The 18,711-nt window shown below is 48.1% G+C and overlaps 1 protein-coding gene across 1 annotated transcript in view; it reads right to left on the reverse strand.

The window, feature by feature from the left end:
* The window catches only part of GCA (grancalcin), a 121,045-nt gene extending 103,896 nt beyond the window's left edge, over positions 1-17,149 (reverse strand). The window contains exon 1 of the mRNA XM_085645422.1: positions 16,814-17,149. Within this exon, the coding sequence (XP_085501548.1) occupies positions 16,814-16,837 (24 nt within the window). The 5' untranslated portion in view covers positions 16,838-17,149. The remainder of the gene's footprint in view (positions 1-16,813) is intronic.
* Positions 17,150-18,711: the final 1,562 nt, after the last annotated feature.

Below are 18,711 nucleotides of genomic sequence, written 5' to 3' on the forward strand. Positions count from 1 at the left end.
AATTCCTAACTATAACGTGCCTGAAACCTATGGTTTTTTCTGTGAATTTCAAAGGTTTTTTAAATGCTAATTTCTAACTATGCCTACAGAGATAGGACATGTGAAGAAAGAAGAAAAAATGCACAGAAAGAACAAAAAGAAGAGCAGAAAGAATCCTTGTTGCAAAATCATCCTGTACCCTCAACTTTTTCAGACGGATACTGGTGGTAACTGAGTCTGACTAACCAGTCCTAGAGCCAGTGCTATGTTAAAAGACACTCAGAATACAGTGAACACACCTACATACACTAGGGAACATTATGCGTTGGGGTCCCCCTGTGATTAGCATGCCCTCCTCTGTAAGCCCCTAGTATATAATAGGGCAGGGGGATTAAAACTACCTCTTAAAAACAGGCCACAGGGCGTTTTTGCACACGTTAACTCAGGCCCCGTCCCCTCCCTTCACCACTGTGTAAACACGCCCTGTGTCCCCGTTTTTAGTTGGGAGATTAAGTTCATTTGAATCCTGAGGGTCCCTAGGGTCCAACTAGCCCACTAGGTACCTCCAGTAAGTGCCACAGAGCTGCGTTGCAGAGAGGTGTAAAAAGTGGCACAGCCTGGACCACCTCTCTGCAATGCAGCTCAGTGGCGCTTACTGGAAGCACTTGGTGGGCTAGTTAGCCCCCAGGGGCCCTCAGTATTGAAGGGAAATTATATCCCCAATTTAAAACGTGCCATAGTGCGTGTTTGCACCCGTCACCTCAGGCCCCGTCCCCTCCCTTCACCACTGTGTAAACGCGCCCTGTGGCCGTTCTGAGTTGAGAGATTAAGTCCCCTTGAATCCTAAGGGTCCCTAGGGTCAAACTAGACCACTAGGTACCTCCAGTAAGCGCCACAGAGCTCCGTTGCAAAGAGGTGTAAAAAGGGGCTTGGCCTCAGAACACCTGTCTGCAGCGCAGCTCCCTGGTGCATACTGGAGATGCCTGTTGGCCCTCAGGGACCCTCAGTATTGAAGAGGAATTAATTCCCCAACTTACAACTCGCCAGGGGGCACGTTTACAGAGTGCTGCAAGGAGGGGGCGTGGCCTCCGGCACGATGCCAGTCTTTTATTTATTTTAATTTTTTAAGAAGGGGGCTGTGTGGTTCCCCTTCTTATTCTAATTTATTGGCCCTGATGACCCCATCCCCCAGGGCCTGTCTCCTAATTATATTTTTTTGACCCCAGTCCCCAGGGCCGGCCACTGTTTTTTATTATTTTTAAAAAATATATATTTATAGACACACCTAGGACATGCTGGACAAACCGTACATACCTATCACCATGACGATTTGAGTGATATTCATTAAAAGGCGACTATGCAGACAATGAATCCACGTGGAATGTATTTACACCACTAGTGAAGCTCTGACATGTCTGATGCCCTACCGTGCCTAATCCCGGTAGACACCCTTGTCGTTGATTTATACAAACATGGGTAGCTATTGACGGGCACATTTAATACACATGCACACCAAGCCATTCGACAAAAATTCGACCAAAACTATGTAAGAAACCCCCCTCACGGTTAATAAAACACACACTTTGGAACACTCTGGGAAGCTGCAGTAGAACACAAAAGGAATCAACTGACAGTCTCTGCCCTTATTGGATGTACATGTTTAACTGAGAATGTCAGACTTCATTCTCACATGACAGAAAGATAATGTGAATTTACATAAAATAAGCTCTCAGTTTAGCTTATAGATCACCTTCCAAACCTCTGTGGGAAAAGCATGAGATCTGATTAGCTGTCAGCACTTCATCCATGATAGCACCTCATTAAAAAGCATTGCAGTTAATAGAAGGTTTTAAGACTTTAGTTACATTATAAAACATTTGTTGATGGTACCATACTCATTTTAGGAATTGTGGTATGTTCTAAGGTGATTTCCCCATGTGAAAAAGCCTTCTGCTGTGATATCATGTTTGAGAGAAAACTACTTTCTCTTGCTTTTCCCAGAGGTTTGGAAGGTGATATACAAGCTAAACTGAGCATATTTTCTGTAAATTCACATTATCTTTCTCAGTCAAATGAGAATGAAGTCTGACATTCTCAGTAAAACATGTACATCCAACAAGGGCAGAGACTGTCAGTTGATTCCTTTGTGTTCTACTTCAGCTTCCCAGAGTGTTCTAAAGAACAACTAGAGCGCTAACAGTCCTACTTATGACAAACGTATGGCACACGTGAAGCCATCTTGATTGGAATAAACTGGTAACACTTAAAACATTTAATTTAAAAAGGAACACAATGAGGCGGTTCATTTTGCCATAGAAATTACGATTCGTGCTGAAGAAAGAAAAATTAGGGCACATTGAGTGACTTCTCAAATTCTCTTCTATTTCATTAAAATATTCTGATATGCAGACTGAAACACGCACTTTTAATACCAGCACCAGACTTCCGTGGTGAGCAGTAGCTTTACTACAGCGATCTAATGAGCAACTAGAGGGCTAACATTCAGAATTTATGGCAAGATGTGCGACATATCTGAATACCTTCCTGATGGAATCAAAGGAAAAACCTGAAAGCATTTCCCACTGAGGAGACTGCAGTAAATGAGGAAATTAAGAAACTTCATAACAAATAAATCTCCCAAGATGGCCACCAGAGACAAAAGAGCCCAAATGCAGCACAAATATCACCCAGATGTAGCCCAATGACAGAAGTGTGCAAAACACGTATTTTTTGTGTATTTGCAGTTTTATATAGTGCAGACTTGTCAGGTATTGGAGTGCTTTACATGAGCATTGGTTACTTCACACAAGATCAAATTCATTTTGGTTGTAGACATGGGGACATTAAGTGATTTGACCAGAATCACAGAATGTTGAGCTGAAGCAGAAACTTCCAACCTGGTTCCCCAGTTGCAAAGCCTGCGGCTCTGAAAGTAACACCACATCCTCTCCCCTAAGTGCAACATTTAATCAAGTGGTCAACTGGATAAAAAAATTAAAGATAACAAATAATTTAAAGTTCTTTGTCGCTATTTGAAAACTCAGAAAATACGTCGTCCTTTTAGTTTTTTAGAGCACTAACCATAATTTTGATGCAAATAAGACCCTCTCATGTGTAATTTCTAAAGGAAATACTCTAGGTATTACAGTTTTGATTACATCAAGATGACTGTTGGACTTGGCCCTTCTGGCAGGTTCACCCCTGAACTTTTTGCTTTTATTGGCGACCTGGTGGTAGTGATTTTTGGTTTCTGCGCACTTTCCCTGTGTCCCAGAGGAAAGTGCGTGTGCACTCGGAGTGCATTTGGTGAGATAGGCCTGCCCTCCCATAGGAATGCATGGGGAATGTATGTGTCCCTAGTAGTTCCTGATGCGTGGGGTGTGCAGGCCCGAGTTTGGTATGTGAGGACTCGTGTGATTGAATGCTTCGCAATGATATATAATGCGTGATTATGTCATGTGCGGAAGTGCCACTTCTAGGAGTTGGCATATTAGTGTAAAAGGTGTCTGGCGTGTGATTGGCTGGAGCTGGCTGGTGAGCCTGGCTCCAGGAGTCTCGTTGGGTCTGCCCCAGTGGTGAGTGTGAGATTAGCATGCTGATGGCTGGGGAGGAGTGCACCTTGGACCTGAATAGGGCAGGGCTTTCCCCACACAATGCTGGCTCCGCCCCCTGTGGGGCGACTGACGACCCTAGCCCTGCCAGTGAATAGAGTGAGGGGCTGAGCACATCAAGGGTGCTCCCCAACCAGCTGCGACTGGTTTTCCCCCTCACCCTGAACCAAGAACAAAGGGTTTTACTGTATAAAAATGGGGCTGTGTCCCCACAGAAACTGTTCTCTTCCAGGATCCTACCTGAGGGGGGCTGCTGCTGCTGGACCAGAGGACCGCCACTTGGACTACCTCCCTGCCTGGAGGCCCAGTGAGCTGGCTCTGGGTCCAGCCTTGTCCCCCCCCCCCCCCCCACCCCTGCCTGGCTGCATGCAGGGGAGAACTTTGCTGGACTCTGTTGGTATCCGCCTTTAAGCGCTGGGAGCGCTTTATTTTGCCCCTAAAGCGCTTTTCTTTCACCTATAGCGCTAGGAGCGCTTTATTCGTGGACAGCAGCGCGGAGCTGCAAGTGTTAGCGAGGGAACCCCGACGTAGGGATTCCCTGCTAGTCCGCCGTGTAGTAAAGCGGGTGCCCACCCCGCATTGTGGAGCTCTAGCGGGAGCCTACCCCGCTTTATTGGAAAATCAATATCCCTAGCAGGTGCCCACCCCGCCAGGGACCTTGCCGCTTGTTTCCGTCACTTAATACTTGAAATCCGAAGGCGGGAGCCCACCACGCGCTTCGGAGAAAGCCGGAATCGAATTCACCGCCGGCAGCCCAAGAGTTTGCTGACGTCACCTCCCTGCCGCGCTGGGATTGGTCCAGCGGCAGGGAGCGTCACCCACGTGACCGGGGCCTTAACGAAGCGACGCTCTGATTCACGGAAGCAGGCGGGAGCCTACCCCGCTCTGCCCCGAACGGAGGAAAGCAAGAGGAGTCCGCAAGCAGCAGCGCCGCTGCTTTCCCACCGGAGGGCTACCGGCCCCCGCCGAGAGAAGGAGACGACGCGGGAGTCCCCCGAGCGCAGCCCGGTAAGTGAGAAGGGCTGGGGGACTCAGTGCGTTGCCAGTTACGAGCGCAAGTGGCGCTCCAACATACAGGGGCGCATTGCTTGATTCAGAGTCCGTAGGGACTCCAACGTTAGGGGCATCTTTGTATTTGAGCGCTCCAACGACGGGGGCAGTGGTTTTCGGAGAAGAGCGGCCCCGGAAGATGGCGGGCCACTCCAACATTGGCTCCCACTATTGGTTGTAGAGCCTGAAGGCTCCAACCGGGCACATTAATGATCAGAGCCTGCGAGGCTCAGGGCGCTTTATTGTTTAGAGCCTGCGAGGCTCAGGGGGCATTTCTTGTTTAGAGCCTGCGAGGCTCAGGGGGCCACGAGGGTCTTCTCAGAGCCCAGCGAGGCTCCCACGGAGGCCATAATTGTTCTAAGGGCCCAGAGGTGCCCAGGCCTCAGCCCCTACAGCTGCCCAGCACTTAGTGGGCAGCTGCCACGTTTAGGCCCCCCCCTGACATTGGGACACAGGGCGTCCTAGCCCCTACGAGGCCAGTTGGCCTAGGGACTGCCACAGGTGGTGGCTTATGTGAGTTCTTGCGCTATTGTTCCTTTCCTGCACCTTTGAATGTGTTTTTATGCGTCATGTGCCTTGTTTCACACCTCTGAATGTTTTTATGCATCATGTGTTTTCCTTCCCTACACCTCTGAATGCGATGCATCATGTGTGACGTGCTATTACCCCTACAGGTATTGTGATACTTCGGTGGTTGTTTGTTTTCTCCTAGTACAGGTGGTGCTAGTGAGGTCCCAGTTCCCTGCGTGACATTTTCCTACGGTGGTTAGGGCTGCGTAGGTGGTACTTACCTGTTACCAGTAGTTACTGGTTGTGTGCTATGTTCTAAAGTATTATTCCTATGTTCTAAGTGCTATTCTACAAAGTGCTAATTCCTGACAGTGGTCCATGTGGCCCTGCACCTGTACATACAATCCCTTGTAAATTCTGCCCGTGCCTGTTGGCACATTTTAGAGTGTGTTTTTATCTAATGTGTTTTGGTAATACAAAGGCTATTTTTATATAATACCTTGTGTGGAGTTTCTTTTGTGGTGGGCCTTGGGTATTGTTGCTGGGTGCGCGCGCAAACGCTTTACACATCGCCTCAGGGATAAGCCTGTCTGCTCATGCCAAGCTACCAAGGGGGTGAGCAGGGGTTATCTTTGGCGTGTAACTCCTTAGCCCTGACTAGAGTGGTGGTTTCTGCCTGGCTTTGGCGCAAGCCCTAGCCAACCAGAAATCCCATTTCTAACAATGACGTCAGGCGTTCCACACTTTTGTAATAAATATAGAATGTTAGCAATCTAGTTGGTCATTGGGATACTGTTGAGGGGCTGAGGCCAGGGGCACGGACTCTGAAAATTGAAGGCAGGTAGGAGAGTGCAGATGCAACAATTTGACCACACTGGGCAGGCAGGAAGGGCAGTGGCAGCCCAACAGACTATGGAGGGCAGTGGAAAGGGGGGCAGGGGCAACAAACCAACAATACAGGACTGGCAAGAGAGGCTGTGGCAATATAATAGACCATTGTGGGCAGAAGGAAGAGGCAGTGGTAGTACAACCATACATGCCAACAGACCTGTTTCAGACAGGAAACGTCCAATGTTTTTAAGCTCAAATGGGCTTTATTTGATCTGTCTCTTGTCTACAATCTCCTCTTTTTCAATGCAACTCAAAGGGGAAAATCAATACACCAGTTTTTTCCCCCCAAAATCTCCCTCATACCAATTTCAAAATATTTGCACGTATGGTACATTGGATCATGGTAGGCAGGAGGAATTGGGGTAGGGACATGGACTCGGATAACAGAGGACAGAAGGGACATGGAGAGGTGCACCAAACAGACCCTACAGGGCAGGGATCAGGGTTTGCAGCAGCACAATACACCACACAGTGCATGCGGAACGGGAGTGCAGCACAACAATCCATAGAAAGCAATAGGGAGGGGACAGGACCATGCACATGGACAACAGAGAACAGAGGGGAAAGAGGCAATGGTAGCTAGCTGACCATAATGGACAGACAGGAGAGAAAGCTGCAGCATAACAGACCATAAAGGGCAGGAGGGACGGATCAGGGGCATTACAATGGAACAGACAAGCTGGGAGGGAATAGGGGTCTGCACATGGAAACAGAGGGTTGGGGGCGAGGGGGCAGGGCAGGAGCAGCAATTTGACCATGGCGGTCAGGCAGGTTGTTGACTAGAAACAAGACACCATGGAGAGCAACAATGAGACTATGATGGCATACACACAGACCATGGAGGGAAGGTGGGAGGGGGTCAGGGGCAGCTAGCTGACCACACAGGGAAGGTGGGAGGGGCCACGGCAGCACAGAAGACCATGCATGGCAAGCGGGAGGGTTAGTGGCAGCACAATGGCTATGATGGGCAAGGAGGAGGGTGCAGTGGCATGCACAAAGGACCAAGGAAGATAGATGGGAGGGTCAGGACTTGGGCACAGACAAGGGGCCTCACAACAGACCGCGCGGGGCAGGCAGGCAGGCACAGTTGCAGCACAACAGACCAGGGAGGGCAGAAGGGTGTGGCAGTAAAATGGACCATGGAGGACAGGAGGAAGGGGATAGGGGCATGGCCTGTGGACAGGCAGGGTGGAGGTGGCAGGGACAGGTTACAGTCATCTGACAATGCTAGGCAGGTGGGAAGGGAGTGGCAGCTCAACAGAACACTCAGAGTAGATAGGAGTGGCAGGTCCATGGAACATGGTGGGCAAAAAGGATGGAGCAGGGGCATGCACAAAGACATCGGAGGGCAGGGGGGGGGGGGGGGGGGAGGAGAATAGGGGCAGCAAGCTAAGCACAGAGGCTAAGCAGGAGGTCAATGATGGGCCATAGAATTGGGCAATGGAGGGCAGGAGGAGTGGACTGGTACATCATGCTAAATGGAGGGCAGTGGCAGCACATCAGACCATGCATGGCAGGAGGGAGGAGGCTAGTCCATGGATTCAGACAACAGAGGATAGGGAGGAGGTGGATGGGGCAGCAAGCTAACTGTTCAGAGAAGGTGGGTATTAGGAACTTTATTGTTTTTAAAATGTGTGTCTGTGCGAACTACTTAAAATATGAACAAGTATGCAGCATAATCTCACTTTTATTCAGGAAGAAGAGGACGTTTGTGACCGACTCCGGGCTCACTTGGCAGAAACACCCCCTGACCCTCCACCCCCCCCCGCAATCGCAAAATGTAATGCCCGTGAAAAGGGTAGGTGGACGCAGTGCAGGGCTCGACAAATCTTACAAATCCTACTTGACCTGCAGGTCTAGTGACTAGAATTTTCCACTCGACCTAACATCAATGTACTCGACCCACAAATGGGTTGCATACAAATTTTCTTCAAAACATTTGCAGCGTAGTTGATCAGTGACCAGTAAGACATGATCACATTTTTTAGCCTCATTACCATTCTCACTGCAATGTTTTGAAAGTTACGAGCACGGCCTTGGATAAACACTCATCAGTACTCAGGTACACCACTGAACCTTAAACATACTAGAGTGCAGCCTCAGATAAACACTCTTAGCAGTACTCGGGTACACTACTGTACATTACACATACTAGAGCATGGCCCCTGGATGAATACTCTTAGAACTCAGGTTCACCGCTGTACCTTAAACATACTAGAGTACAGCTCCGGTGGCTCAGCATCCTGTGATTACTAGCAAATCACTTAATCTCCACTCCACGTGCCTAACAGAAAAGAGTGTCGCCATGTGTAACGTAACTGGTGCTCATGTAAAGCACTCCAATACCTTCAGGTCGAGTAAGCGCTATATAAATCTGCAAAACAAAAACTCTTAGCAGTACTCGGGTACACAGCTGTACCTTAAACATACTAGCGCACAGCCTAGGAAAGGGCAGATCGCACCATGGCTTGGGACAGAAGTAACTGTATGACTGGAACGTTTTTACGGGCTCTTGCATTTGTATTTTAGGTCCAAGCTATCAGACCAGGCATGCTGTGCAAGCACAACTAGGGCCACATATACAAAACTGCCCTGCTTGAACGTGACATGATATCGTCGTTTTCCATCACTCCTTTCCAGGTCGTTGACGTGGGGACCGGTCTGTCAAGCGACAGTGAAGCCTTTCAGTGCGATTTCACACCATAGATTGTGATTACAACCTGCTCATACATCCGTTTCACTTCCTGGTGGGCTCCACGGCCTGGCCTTTCAACTTAATGAAGTCGGCGCCAGCCAGATCCTTCTTGTGAACGGCCGTGCTTCATATACAATTAATTAAAAATCACCCAGGGAAATAAAAAGATAGGCGTTTAACGTGATTGGTTGTACAATTTGGAGTGGGCATATATTTGTTCTTGTCCACTTTTCTCCAGCCTCCTTATATTTTTACCTCTTTTATCTTTGCCAACCCACCCATTCACTCCTTCCTTACTATAGATCGTATTATGCAGCTAAATATTTTTGTAATTAAAATAAAGGGAATCGTGGGGTGCTGTTTACCCTCTGCATCCCGCCAGTGCACCCCCGACTGCACCCGCCTAGTAGAGCTGGGTAATCTAACATCTAAGCTGTGAGAAAATACAAAATTTCCTGCGCTTCCATCTGGCGCCTTGATGGGCACCGCAGGCAGCTTGTTGGCACCTCGCAAGCTATCATTGGATGAGTCACGTGCAGTGAGTGCCCTCTGGCCTCCCTCTATTAGAGTCCATGAATGCTTTGCAGTTTTGAAATCTCAAACCTTTTTCCATGTGCCTCATCTAGCTGTGGTTCTCTGAGCACTATCAACCTTCTGATCACAGGCAGTTCGCAGTGCTAATGTGATTGCACACGTTAATTATAATTATGTCTAATTTCTAGTCAACTAGGTTTATTTACGTTGCCGGTAAGTTTGTGCTTTTACAGGATAGAAGACTTGAAGTCTGAAATAATAACAAGCGTAACAATAGCCCCCGCTGTGCGTCAATCCCCTTCAAAGCCACTCTCCCCAACAATCAGAGCAAGAACCCCTGACCCGCGGCAGTGTTCCCATCCAAGCGTACCTACGCAGGGCTCCCAGAAACATGGTTAAACACTCAAGGTGCAGGAGGAGAACTTCTGCTTCGCTAGGGCACCAGTGTCGTTACTGGCCTGCCTCCGGTCAAGTGAATTGGGTACAGGGGTTGGTAAAGGCAGTTTACATGCGTCTCCGTCAGTATATCCTGCTGCGGCTCATTGTACTCAGCCGATGAGAAGCATGTATACTTTACTGTGTGGAGATTAGCTACGATCTGATTGGTTGATTGCAACTAGGTCTCAGCAGACCGAGCGGCAATCAGCCAATCAAAACCTTTGCCTTTCCCGCATTTCGTCACGGCAGTTCCTAATTATTTCACCCAGCTGCCCTCTAGAGCCTTCAACCGGCACTGCACTTTAGCACAGCGACAAAGCTCACTCGCCAGGCCGGTCAAGTAGGCCTGAAAACTGTCTCGCCCTGGAAGAAATTGACTCGCATTTGCGAGCGGGCGTGTACATTTTTCAAGCCCTGCAGTGTGATATAGAACATAGTCCTGAGAGCAGGATTGAAAATGAAAACTAGATATAGTATATGTTATAAACTATGCACCAAAAAGTGATATAAGATGAACCGGGCGTGAAATATAATATGAAATACATTGTACGCAATGACAGATTCATTGGAGAGCGCGAGATAGCACAGGCACTAGCGCATGCTATGCGATATGCGCCTTGGAGTGTAATATGCACAGGGCAGTGTTGTGTAACCTAACTAGTCTCTAAAGTTGTAATATAAAGGGGAGTGTAACGTTGCATATGCACTGAGACAAAGATATGGATCCCAGATTGTAATATGTATGGCATAGCGCTGTGCGTTATAACATAGGCATCGAGGAAGGCACGTTAGATGGGGCAATACAACCTGTGCGAAGGCAAGTGTGGCATGACATTCACGGGGTGGTGTTACAGTGCACATGGGCTAGAGAGTCATAGCATATGCACTAGCTGGTGGAATACAACACAATGTGTGAGGCACTCGGCGGGCACTGGTGGGTGTAACACAGCATTGGGCTCAGCCAGGAGCACGCTGTGACTCAAGTGAGGTTTGTCTCCTTTCCAGAGAGTAAAATAAAAAGTATTACACATCCGGCGGTGGATGGGTGTTTTATTAACCGTGAGGGGGGTTTCTTGCATAGTTCGGTCGAATCCCCTTTGAATGGCTTGGTGTGTGTGTATATTAGATGTGCCCGTCAATAGCTACCCATGTTTGTATAAATAAACGACACGGGTGTCTACTTGGAGAGTACCCACCGACTGGGCCGCAGGGATTAGGCACGGTAGGGCATCTGACACGTCAGAGCTTCACTAGCGGTGTAAATACATTCCATGTGGATTCATTCTATGCACAGTCGCCTTTTAATGAATATCACGCAAATAGTCATGGTGATAGGACATGCTGGACAAACCGTATGTACCTAGGTGTTTCTATAAATATATATATTTTTTTAAATACTAAAAAACAAAGGCCGGCCCCGGGGGATGGGGTCCCCGGGGCCATAAGTGGCCTGAGGAGGGGGGCAATGCAGCCCCCTCCTAAAGAATAAAAACAAACAAAAAATAGGCCATGACCCGGGGGATGGGGTCCCCGGGGCCATAAGTGGCCTGAGGAGGGGGGCAACGCAGCCCCCTCCTAAAGAATAAAAACAAACAAAAAAAGGCCATGACCCGGGGGTTGGGGTCCCCGGGGCCGATTAAGGGTTTGGGAGGGCCAAATGTACAAAAATTAGGGTGCAGGCCCTGGGGGGATGGGGTCCCCAGGGCCAGTAAATTAGAAAAAGAAGGGGGGCCACACAGCCTTCCTTCTTAAAAAAATAAAATAAATTAAAGACCGGCTTCGCGCCGGAGGCCATGCCCCCTCCTTGAAGCACTCTGCAAACACGCCCCCTGGCCAGTTGTAAGTTGGGGGAATTAATTCCCTTTCAATACTGAGGGTCCCTAAGGGCCAACTAGCTCAACAGGTATCTCCAGTATGCGCCAGGGAGCTGCGTTGCAGACAGGTGTTCGGAGGCCACGACCCTTTTTACACCTCTATGCAATGCAGCTCTGTGGCGCTTACTGGAGGTACCTAGTGGGCTATTTTGCCCCTAGGGATCCTGAGGATTCAAGGGGACTTTATCTCCCAACTTAAAAAACGGCCACAAGGCGTGTTTACACAGTGGGGAAGGGAGGGGACGGGGCCTGAGGTGACGTGTGCAAACACGCCCTGTGGCGCGTTTTAAGAGGTAGTTTTAATCCCCTGCCCTATTATATACTAGGGGCTTACAGAGGAGGTCATGCTGATCAAAGGGGGACTCAAACGCATAGTGTTGCCTAGTGTATTTAGGGGGTTTGCTCTATTCTGAGTGAAACCGCAGTGGGGGTTAAAAGCCATGAACTTGGTCTTTGAGCAGTTTATCTCTAGACCAGAGGTCTAGAATCTGTGGGGCGCGACCCACGGGGGGGGGGGTGCGCACATTTCCAGGACTCGCTTCTGCCTGAAATCCAAAATGTGCTTTTCCTTTTGGAAAAAGAGAACGGTCCGGGTGCTTCATTCTGAAAATGCTTCTGCTGAAGTTAATTGAGTCTCCTGTGCTGTGAAAAAATAGAGGCCCGGCATACAAGTGAAACAATCCTTCACACCAGGATGCCTGCTTGGCTGAAGATGCAAATGCAGCTACGAGTTAAAATGCAAACGTAAAGGGTGCTTGGGAGCGGTAATCACTCTAAGCATTGTGACTGCAAAGATTTGGGGTTTTTTCCATTGGTAGTAGGAAGAGTTAACACCTGGGCTGTGAAGTGTGTGCTTTTAATTGTAACTGTATATACACAGTGTTTAGTACCCCTGAGGAGGGTTGATGGGCGGGTTATGCAAAAAAAACAAATTGCATCACTTATGTACTGTTATTACTAAAAATCTACATTTTGGAAGCTCCATTTTAATCCTAAAATATTATTTAAAAAATGACTTGCGCAGAACAAAATATTTTGGGGCTTACGAGATGCTTGTGCCGCTGGAGCATCACTTTAGAAAGCTCCGGCAGCGCAAGCGTCTCAATTATAACTATGTGGCACTGCAAAGTCACCCAGCGCGGCTTTGCATGGCCTCATAGATATGGAGTAAGACAAAGCAGTGCAAGTTGCTGCGTTGCCTTACTCTGTGTCAAGTAGGTGTACTATGGGCATTGCGGTGGGTGTTCCCCCGCAACGCCAATGGATTTTGACAATGCCCCAGATTCACAAAACCATCTAAACCTGGGGCAGCGCCAAAACCTTATGCCTACACACAGCAGGCATAACGGGGAGAAATGTTTTAATTTCTCCTCATTATTTCCACTTTCCATGTGTGCTGTATTCTGCAACACACATAGAAAGAGGAAAGTCCCTCTCTGGATTGTTTTTGTGCAGGAAGGTGCCCCCTTCCTGCACAAAAACAATCCTGCCTATGTTGGCACAAGGCAGAAATTTGTGTGCTAACGCAAGGAGAAAGGGCAAGAATGTACCATATTTAATAATACGGTGCATTCCTGCCCTTTTACATTGGCATAGGGCAGCGCAGCAAGAAGACTTGCGGCGCTGCCCTACGCCAATTCCTCATAAATGAGGCCCTTTGTTTTAGCCACACCTTTGACCACGCCCCCACGATCACCAACATTTGCTATGCTAAACACTGTTTAATATTTTCCCACTGTAAATATAATTTGTTGTGGGAATTGGGGGCGTTTACGGTTATCGATAGTTGTCAATGATGAGGTGTATCAAGTTCTAGAAATTTTTGTCAGGAGGGGGTCCTTACGCCGAAAAGATTTTGACAGGGGGTCTCGGAATCAAAAAGTTTGAAGACCTCTGCTCTAGACCAAGATTGGTGCATGCTGTAGCAACCCTGTTCAATAGGTCTTGCATGCCCATAGGTGTTTTTGCAACCCTGAACGTATCATCAGTTAACAGAAGAGATGACATTTGACTGCCCGCAGGATTCGGAAGGTCACCCCCACAACTATACAGAGAGTTAACCCATTTATATAGACGGTAAATAGGGTTGGTGCTAAAACAGTCCTGTCCTACTCCTTCATGCACCCCTATTTTCCTGGCGAGTTTGCCCCCCATAGTTCCATCGAATCTGGCCATAGTTATCCTGGTGCATAAGCACAATAAGTTATAACAGCCCATTTAGCAAACCAAGTTCCTGGAGGACGACCCATAGTTTGAAGCGATTTATGGAGTTGAATGCATGTTTGAGATCTACAAACTCAACATATAAATGGCCCTTTCTAATGAGGACTTCCTTCCAGGTTATCAGTAAGATATGGAATACCTGGTCTAGAGTGAGTAGATTCCCTGAAACCAGCTTGGAGGCGAGACAGTATATTGTTATCCTTGATCCAAATATTTAGGTGTATCAGGATCAATTTACTAAAGACTGTAAGCCGTATCTATGAGGCTAATTGGTCTATAATTAGAGGGGGTCACCGTTATCCCCCTTTTTCAAAATGGGGATAATTTTGGCAACCCTCCAGGTACTTATAACCCCTGCTCGTACTATTGCATTAAAGGTTGAGTCAAGTATTAGGCCCCATATGGTGGATTCTGAGCGATATAGATCCCACGGTATCTTATCTAATCCTGGAGCTTTGCCCTTAACCAAGCTGGTGATTGCTATTATAGTTTCTTCTAAGGTAAAGGAGACTACCTCTTCTGGGGCTATTTCTGGTGTCGTACTTTGTTCAGCCATTGGAAACTCGAGGACCATATCAAGACCCTGCATAGCATCCAATTGTTTGAAGTGATCCTCTCAAATGTGTGGCTGGATAAAAAAAAAAAAAAAAAAAAAAAAAAACTTTTATTACCGTGTTCACTGCTCCTTTGGACAGTAAGTGCCAAAATAATTTGCTGTTTTTCTGACAAAGCTTCAGCCAGAGCGCACCACTTCTCTTCCTCCCAGTTTCTTAGCTTCTATCTGTGCCTTCTTATAAGCTCTTCTAAATCGCCAATATGTGGACATTGCTACCACCCTTTACTGCTGCAAATAAGGCAGACTTTGCCTGCTTGCAGGTCCCATTAAACCAGGCCATATCCCTGCATTTTTGGGACGTGCTTACTATTTGTCAAGAAAGGTGACTCTTAATTGACTTGAGGAGATGTAAGAAAATTGAAACAATGGTTTGATCACCACATCCAAAGTTACTCAAATTCTTATATGCAAGCGCTAACTCAGCATATATATTGGCTAGAAAGATCTCATCTGAAACTATATGGTTCCATTGGATCCAACCGTCATCATTTAAGGCAACTATGGGAGGTAGCCATTCAATCAGAGCTCTTTTGCAAGAATGGAGTGTCTACCAATTCCAAAATCAGTGCATGATGGTCACGGTCATGCTTTGGTATGATGACCATATCATGGACTTTGTTCCATAGTTCTAAATCGACCATTATGTAGTCAATCCTGCTTCTGGGATTCCCCATCTTAATTGTAAAGGTAGCTTCTAGGTCAGATTGCGTCCGCCCGTAGCAGGCTCATACTCCTTGGGTTAGAAGGAAAACTATGACTTGCCGCCTCACCTTAGTCCATCTCTTAAGCGGGGACACCTGCTATTTCTAAATACCCCTTGCTAGTTCTTCCTCTTGAACTAAATCCCTTACTACTTTTCTCCCAAAAATCTTATCTATCCAACTGCTTATTCTGCAACGTGATTAAACATGGACCAGTGTTACTTTCTGGGTTGTTTGCCGAGCTTTACTTTGTTTGAATGAGTTCTCGTAGCCCATTTAACATTACTTAAACCCAGAAAAACGTTATCGCTCGGAAAGGGATCTCAAAAAAAGGCCAAGCACAAAAATGGTGTGCCTAATTCAAGGCTACCTTACCCGTGGGAGTTCAAGATCTCCCCCTAGGGTTATATGTAAACTACTGGCTTCCCCTCCCCAACTAAAAATTATTAGCAACTACTAACTAAGCGGTACTTTTATAAATGCACTTAAAAAAATAGAATAATAAAAATGAAAAGGACTGTCACCAAGTACTAGCATTGCGTGCTAAGGTGTGTCGTACCGGAGAAGCCAGTTCTCAATCGCTCTGAACAAGGAGATGTAATACTACACCTGCATGACAATGGCTGCCTAAAAGGGGGCAATTGGTGGAAGCCTGCGGCAGTTAAATCATTATTCGTCATGTCAAATAAGGGCTCTGCCTGCACATGTCCGCAGCGTCACTAAACGCGCTATCTTTGGCATGCAAAATACTCTGCGGGGTGATCTGGTCGGGCACCGGAACTAACACCAAAACGATCTGCTGCATTTTCTTTTTATCAAAGTACAAGCCAGTAGTTCGGTGGACTAACTCAACTCTCCTGGAGTACGGGCAATTTGGGTACGTGTTAAACTGTCAGTACTTGTGGCCTAGACACTAGAACAGAGCCGAAAGGCATATCCCCTATTGTTGGCCGAGCAGAGGGGAAGCCTTTGCAAATCTAACGGTCGTGGGGGGCGGGTGGATTTGAAACGATCATAAATGTTTGCGGCTTTGCGATTGTAGAGGTTTCTGCCGATTGTACCGGGACCAGCAGATCACCCACTGCAGCGAACCAGCAGAAGCGCCAGTGGGCAGTGTATGCTCACAGCCACCCAACCGTAGCATTCAGCCACAGTGCAAACACACTACACCCCCTACCAGGGGCATTTTATCACGGAGGAACAATCAAAAACAAAAAGCGGGAGCATGCCGCTACAAACCTGCCATGCCGTTGTATCCCAGACCACATAATCGAAGAGTCCTCTTTAAGGATGTCGTTTTCCAACCCAAGCCCTCCCAACGAAACAGATCGTTTGACTCCCTCCGAAAATAACAGGCCCTCGTATGGCCTCATTGTGCGACGAGGCCATCTCGCTTCTCAGAGAACAAGGCCACATTCACTGCTACACAGATAAACACGAATCTGAGCAATGCCATCACTGCACAAGTCTTACTGGACCCCACCTCTTCCAACACACAAAATCAAAATCATCCAACATCCCTCCCCCAACAGCAGCCATGGAAACTGAGCTTTTCACGCGCCCCTCCTCCCAGTCTCATCCACAGCACAACCCCGGTACCTCACAATGCACCCAGAAGTGTAAAAGACAAGAGAAGCACAGAAACGTACAACCACAACCCTGCCCACAAACGGCGACGCTTGGGTACTCACCCCTCCGAATCCCTGGTACGCCATGTCAGAGGGAGGCCGGGAAGGACGTACAGAGGGATGTACCGGGGCTTAAAAGGTCGCTGCTACCGCGATGCCTACTATGCCCGCTACTCGCCCCTTGAAATCCGAAAACTCCTCCTACCGCCCGGGTTCTAGTGCTCAGCGCCCCTCTCCTGTCCTCCGCTGTGAGCCTTGCTCATTTATTATTACAAATCTCGGAAGTCCCAACTGCCCAAAGAAAGCTTCTAAGCAAGGCCGGAGAGCTCGGATTGGCTGTCGGAGGCCCCGCGAGCTTTGCTTCCTCTTCTGTCAGCTTCCCTTACTCCCCCTCCCCCACGTGACGTAACCGCGGCCTCTCTCCTCTTCCCGTAAGGGAGCGTGGGGAGGGGGGTGGAAGTGTAGTGTAGTCACAGAGACCGGGTGTTACTGGTTCGATGTGGAAACAAGCTACGAAGAATCTTGTAGCCTCTGTCCGAAAGCAGGCAGCGCGGGATAAGCACAGCCTATGGCGGTGGAATACAAAACAAGCGACACACCTCTTGTAGTTGAAGCTTCTTGCACCGTGTGTGGCGCACTCACACCCGGGAACGTAATGGAACGACTGGCTGAGGTCACAGGCACCCGAAATTCTCGAACCGTAAGCAGCTTCGTAATCAGGCTGTGCTCGAAGCTCTACAGCCACCTCGTCCCTGTGAATGTTCAGTTTGTGCTGTGCTACCAAACTTCCCTCATGTTACGTCAACACATGGATTTTCCGCTACGTGTCGTTTAACAATATTGTGATGTCTTTGTCTTGATTTATTTGCAGATTTATATAGCGCGAACTCGACCCGAAGGTATTGGGCGCATTACATGAGCGTCAGTTACGTGACACAAGTACACATTACTTTTTTGATAGGCAAGGAGAGATTAAGTGATTTGCCCAGAATCACAGGAAGCTGAGCCGACTCCGAGGCTCGAACCTGGTTCCCCAAGTTGGCAGCTCTGGCAGCAATGCCACACCCTCTCCCCTTAGAGGTTGCGAAACAAATACTGGCTACTGTGCCCCTAGGCCTCTTAGGTACACCATAATACTGTACTCTCAACCAAGGTGAATTAATTTTGTGTATACAAAAGGAGCAAAAACCAAAGGAAATGATGGACGGAGTGTTGAACATTGCAAGCACTCACCCCCAGTCAACTGATCTGGGTTTAATCCATCACCGTTCTTTACCCCACTCTGCCACCCCAGTTCAGACCTGGCCATATGCAAATCAGTCTGACCCTGTGCCTCATGGGAACAGTCCAGCCCGAACTGCCAAGCAATGTCTTCCCTGGACCGGAAACAAGCTTCCTAGGACCGGTTTCTGGCATTTCAGCCGTCTGAGTGTTGAACATTGCAAGCACTCACCCCCAGTCAACTGATCCGGGTTTAATCCATCACCGTTCTTTAGCCCAGTCTGCCACCCCAGTTCAGACATGGCCATATGCAAATCAGTGTGACCCTGTGCCTCATGGGAACAGTCCAGCCCGAACTGCCAAGTCATGTCTTCCCTGGACCGGAAACAAGCTTCCTAGGACCGGTTTCTGGCATTTCAGCCATCTTCAGCCAGGCTTGCTTGAATCCAGTGGCAAAGTGAGCAAGGGACTCACGTCTGAGCATACCCTGCCAACTTATGGCGAACAAAGCAAAAACCAAAGGAAATGATGGACGGAGTGTTGAACATTGCAAGCACTCACCCCCAGTCAACTGATCTGAGTTTAATCCATCACCGTGCTTTAGCCCACTCTGCCACCCCAGTTCAGACATGGCCATGTGCAAATCAGTCTGACCCTGTGCCTCATGGGAACAGTCTGAAATTTCCATCTAGGCCATCGATCTCGTATCAACACAAGATCCTCAGGTAGGAGCTGCCAAG

Source organism: Triturus cristatus, chromosome 3_1 (assembly GCF_964204655.1).
Source record: "Triturus cristatus chromosome 3_1, aTriCri1.1, whole genome shotgun sequence".
In the NCBI taxonomy this organism is placed as follows: Eukaryota; Metazoa; Chordata; class Amphibia; order Caudata; family Salamandridae; genus Triturus; species Triturus cristatus.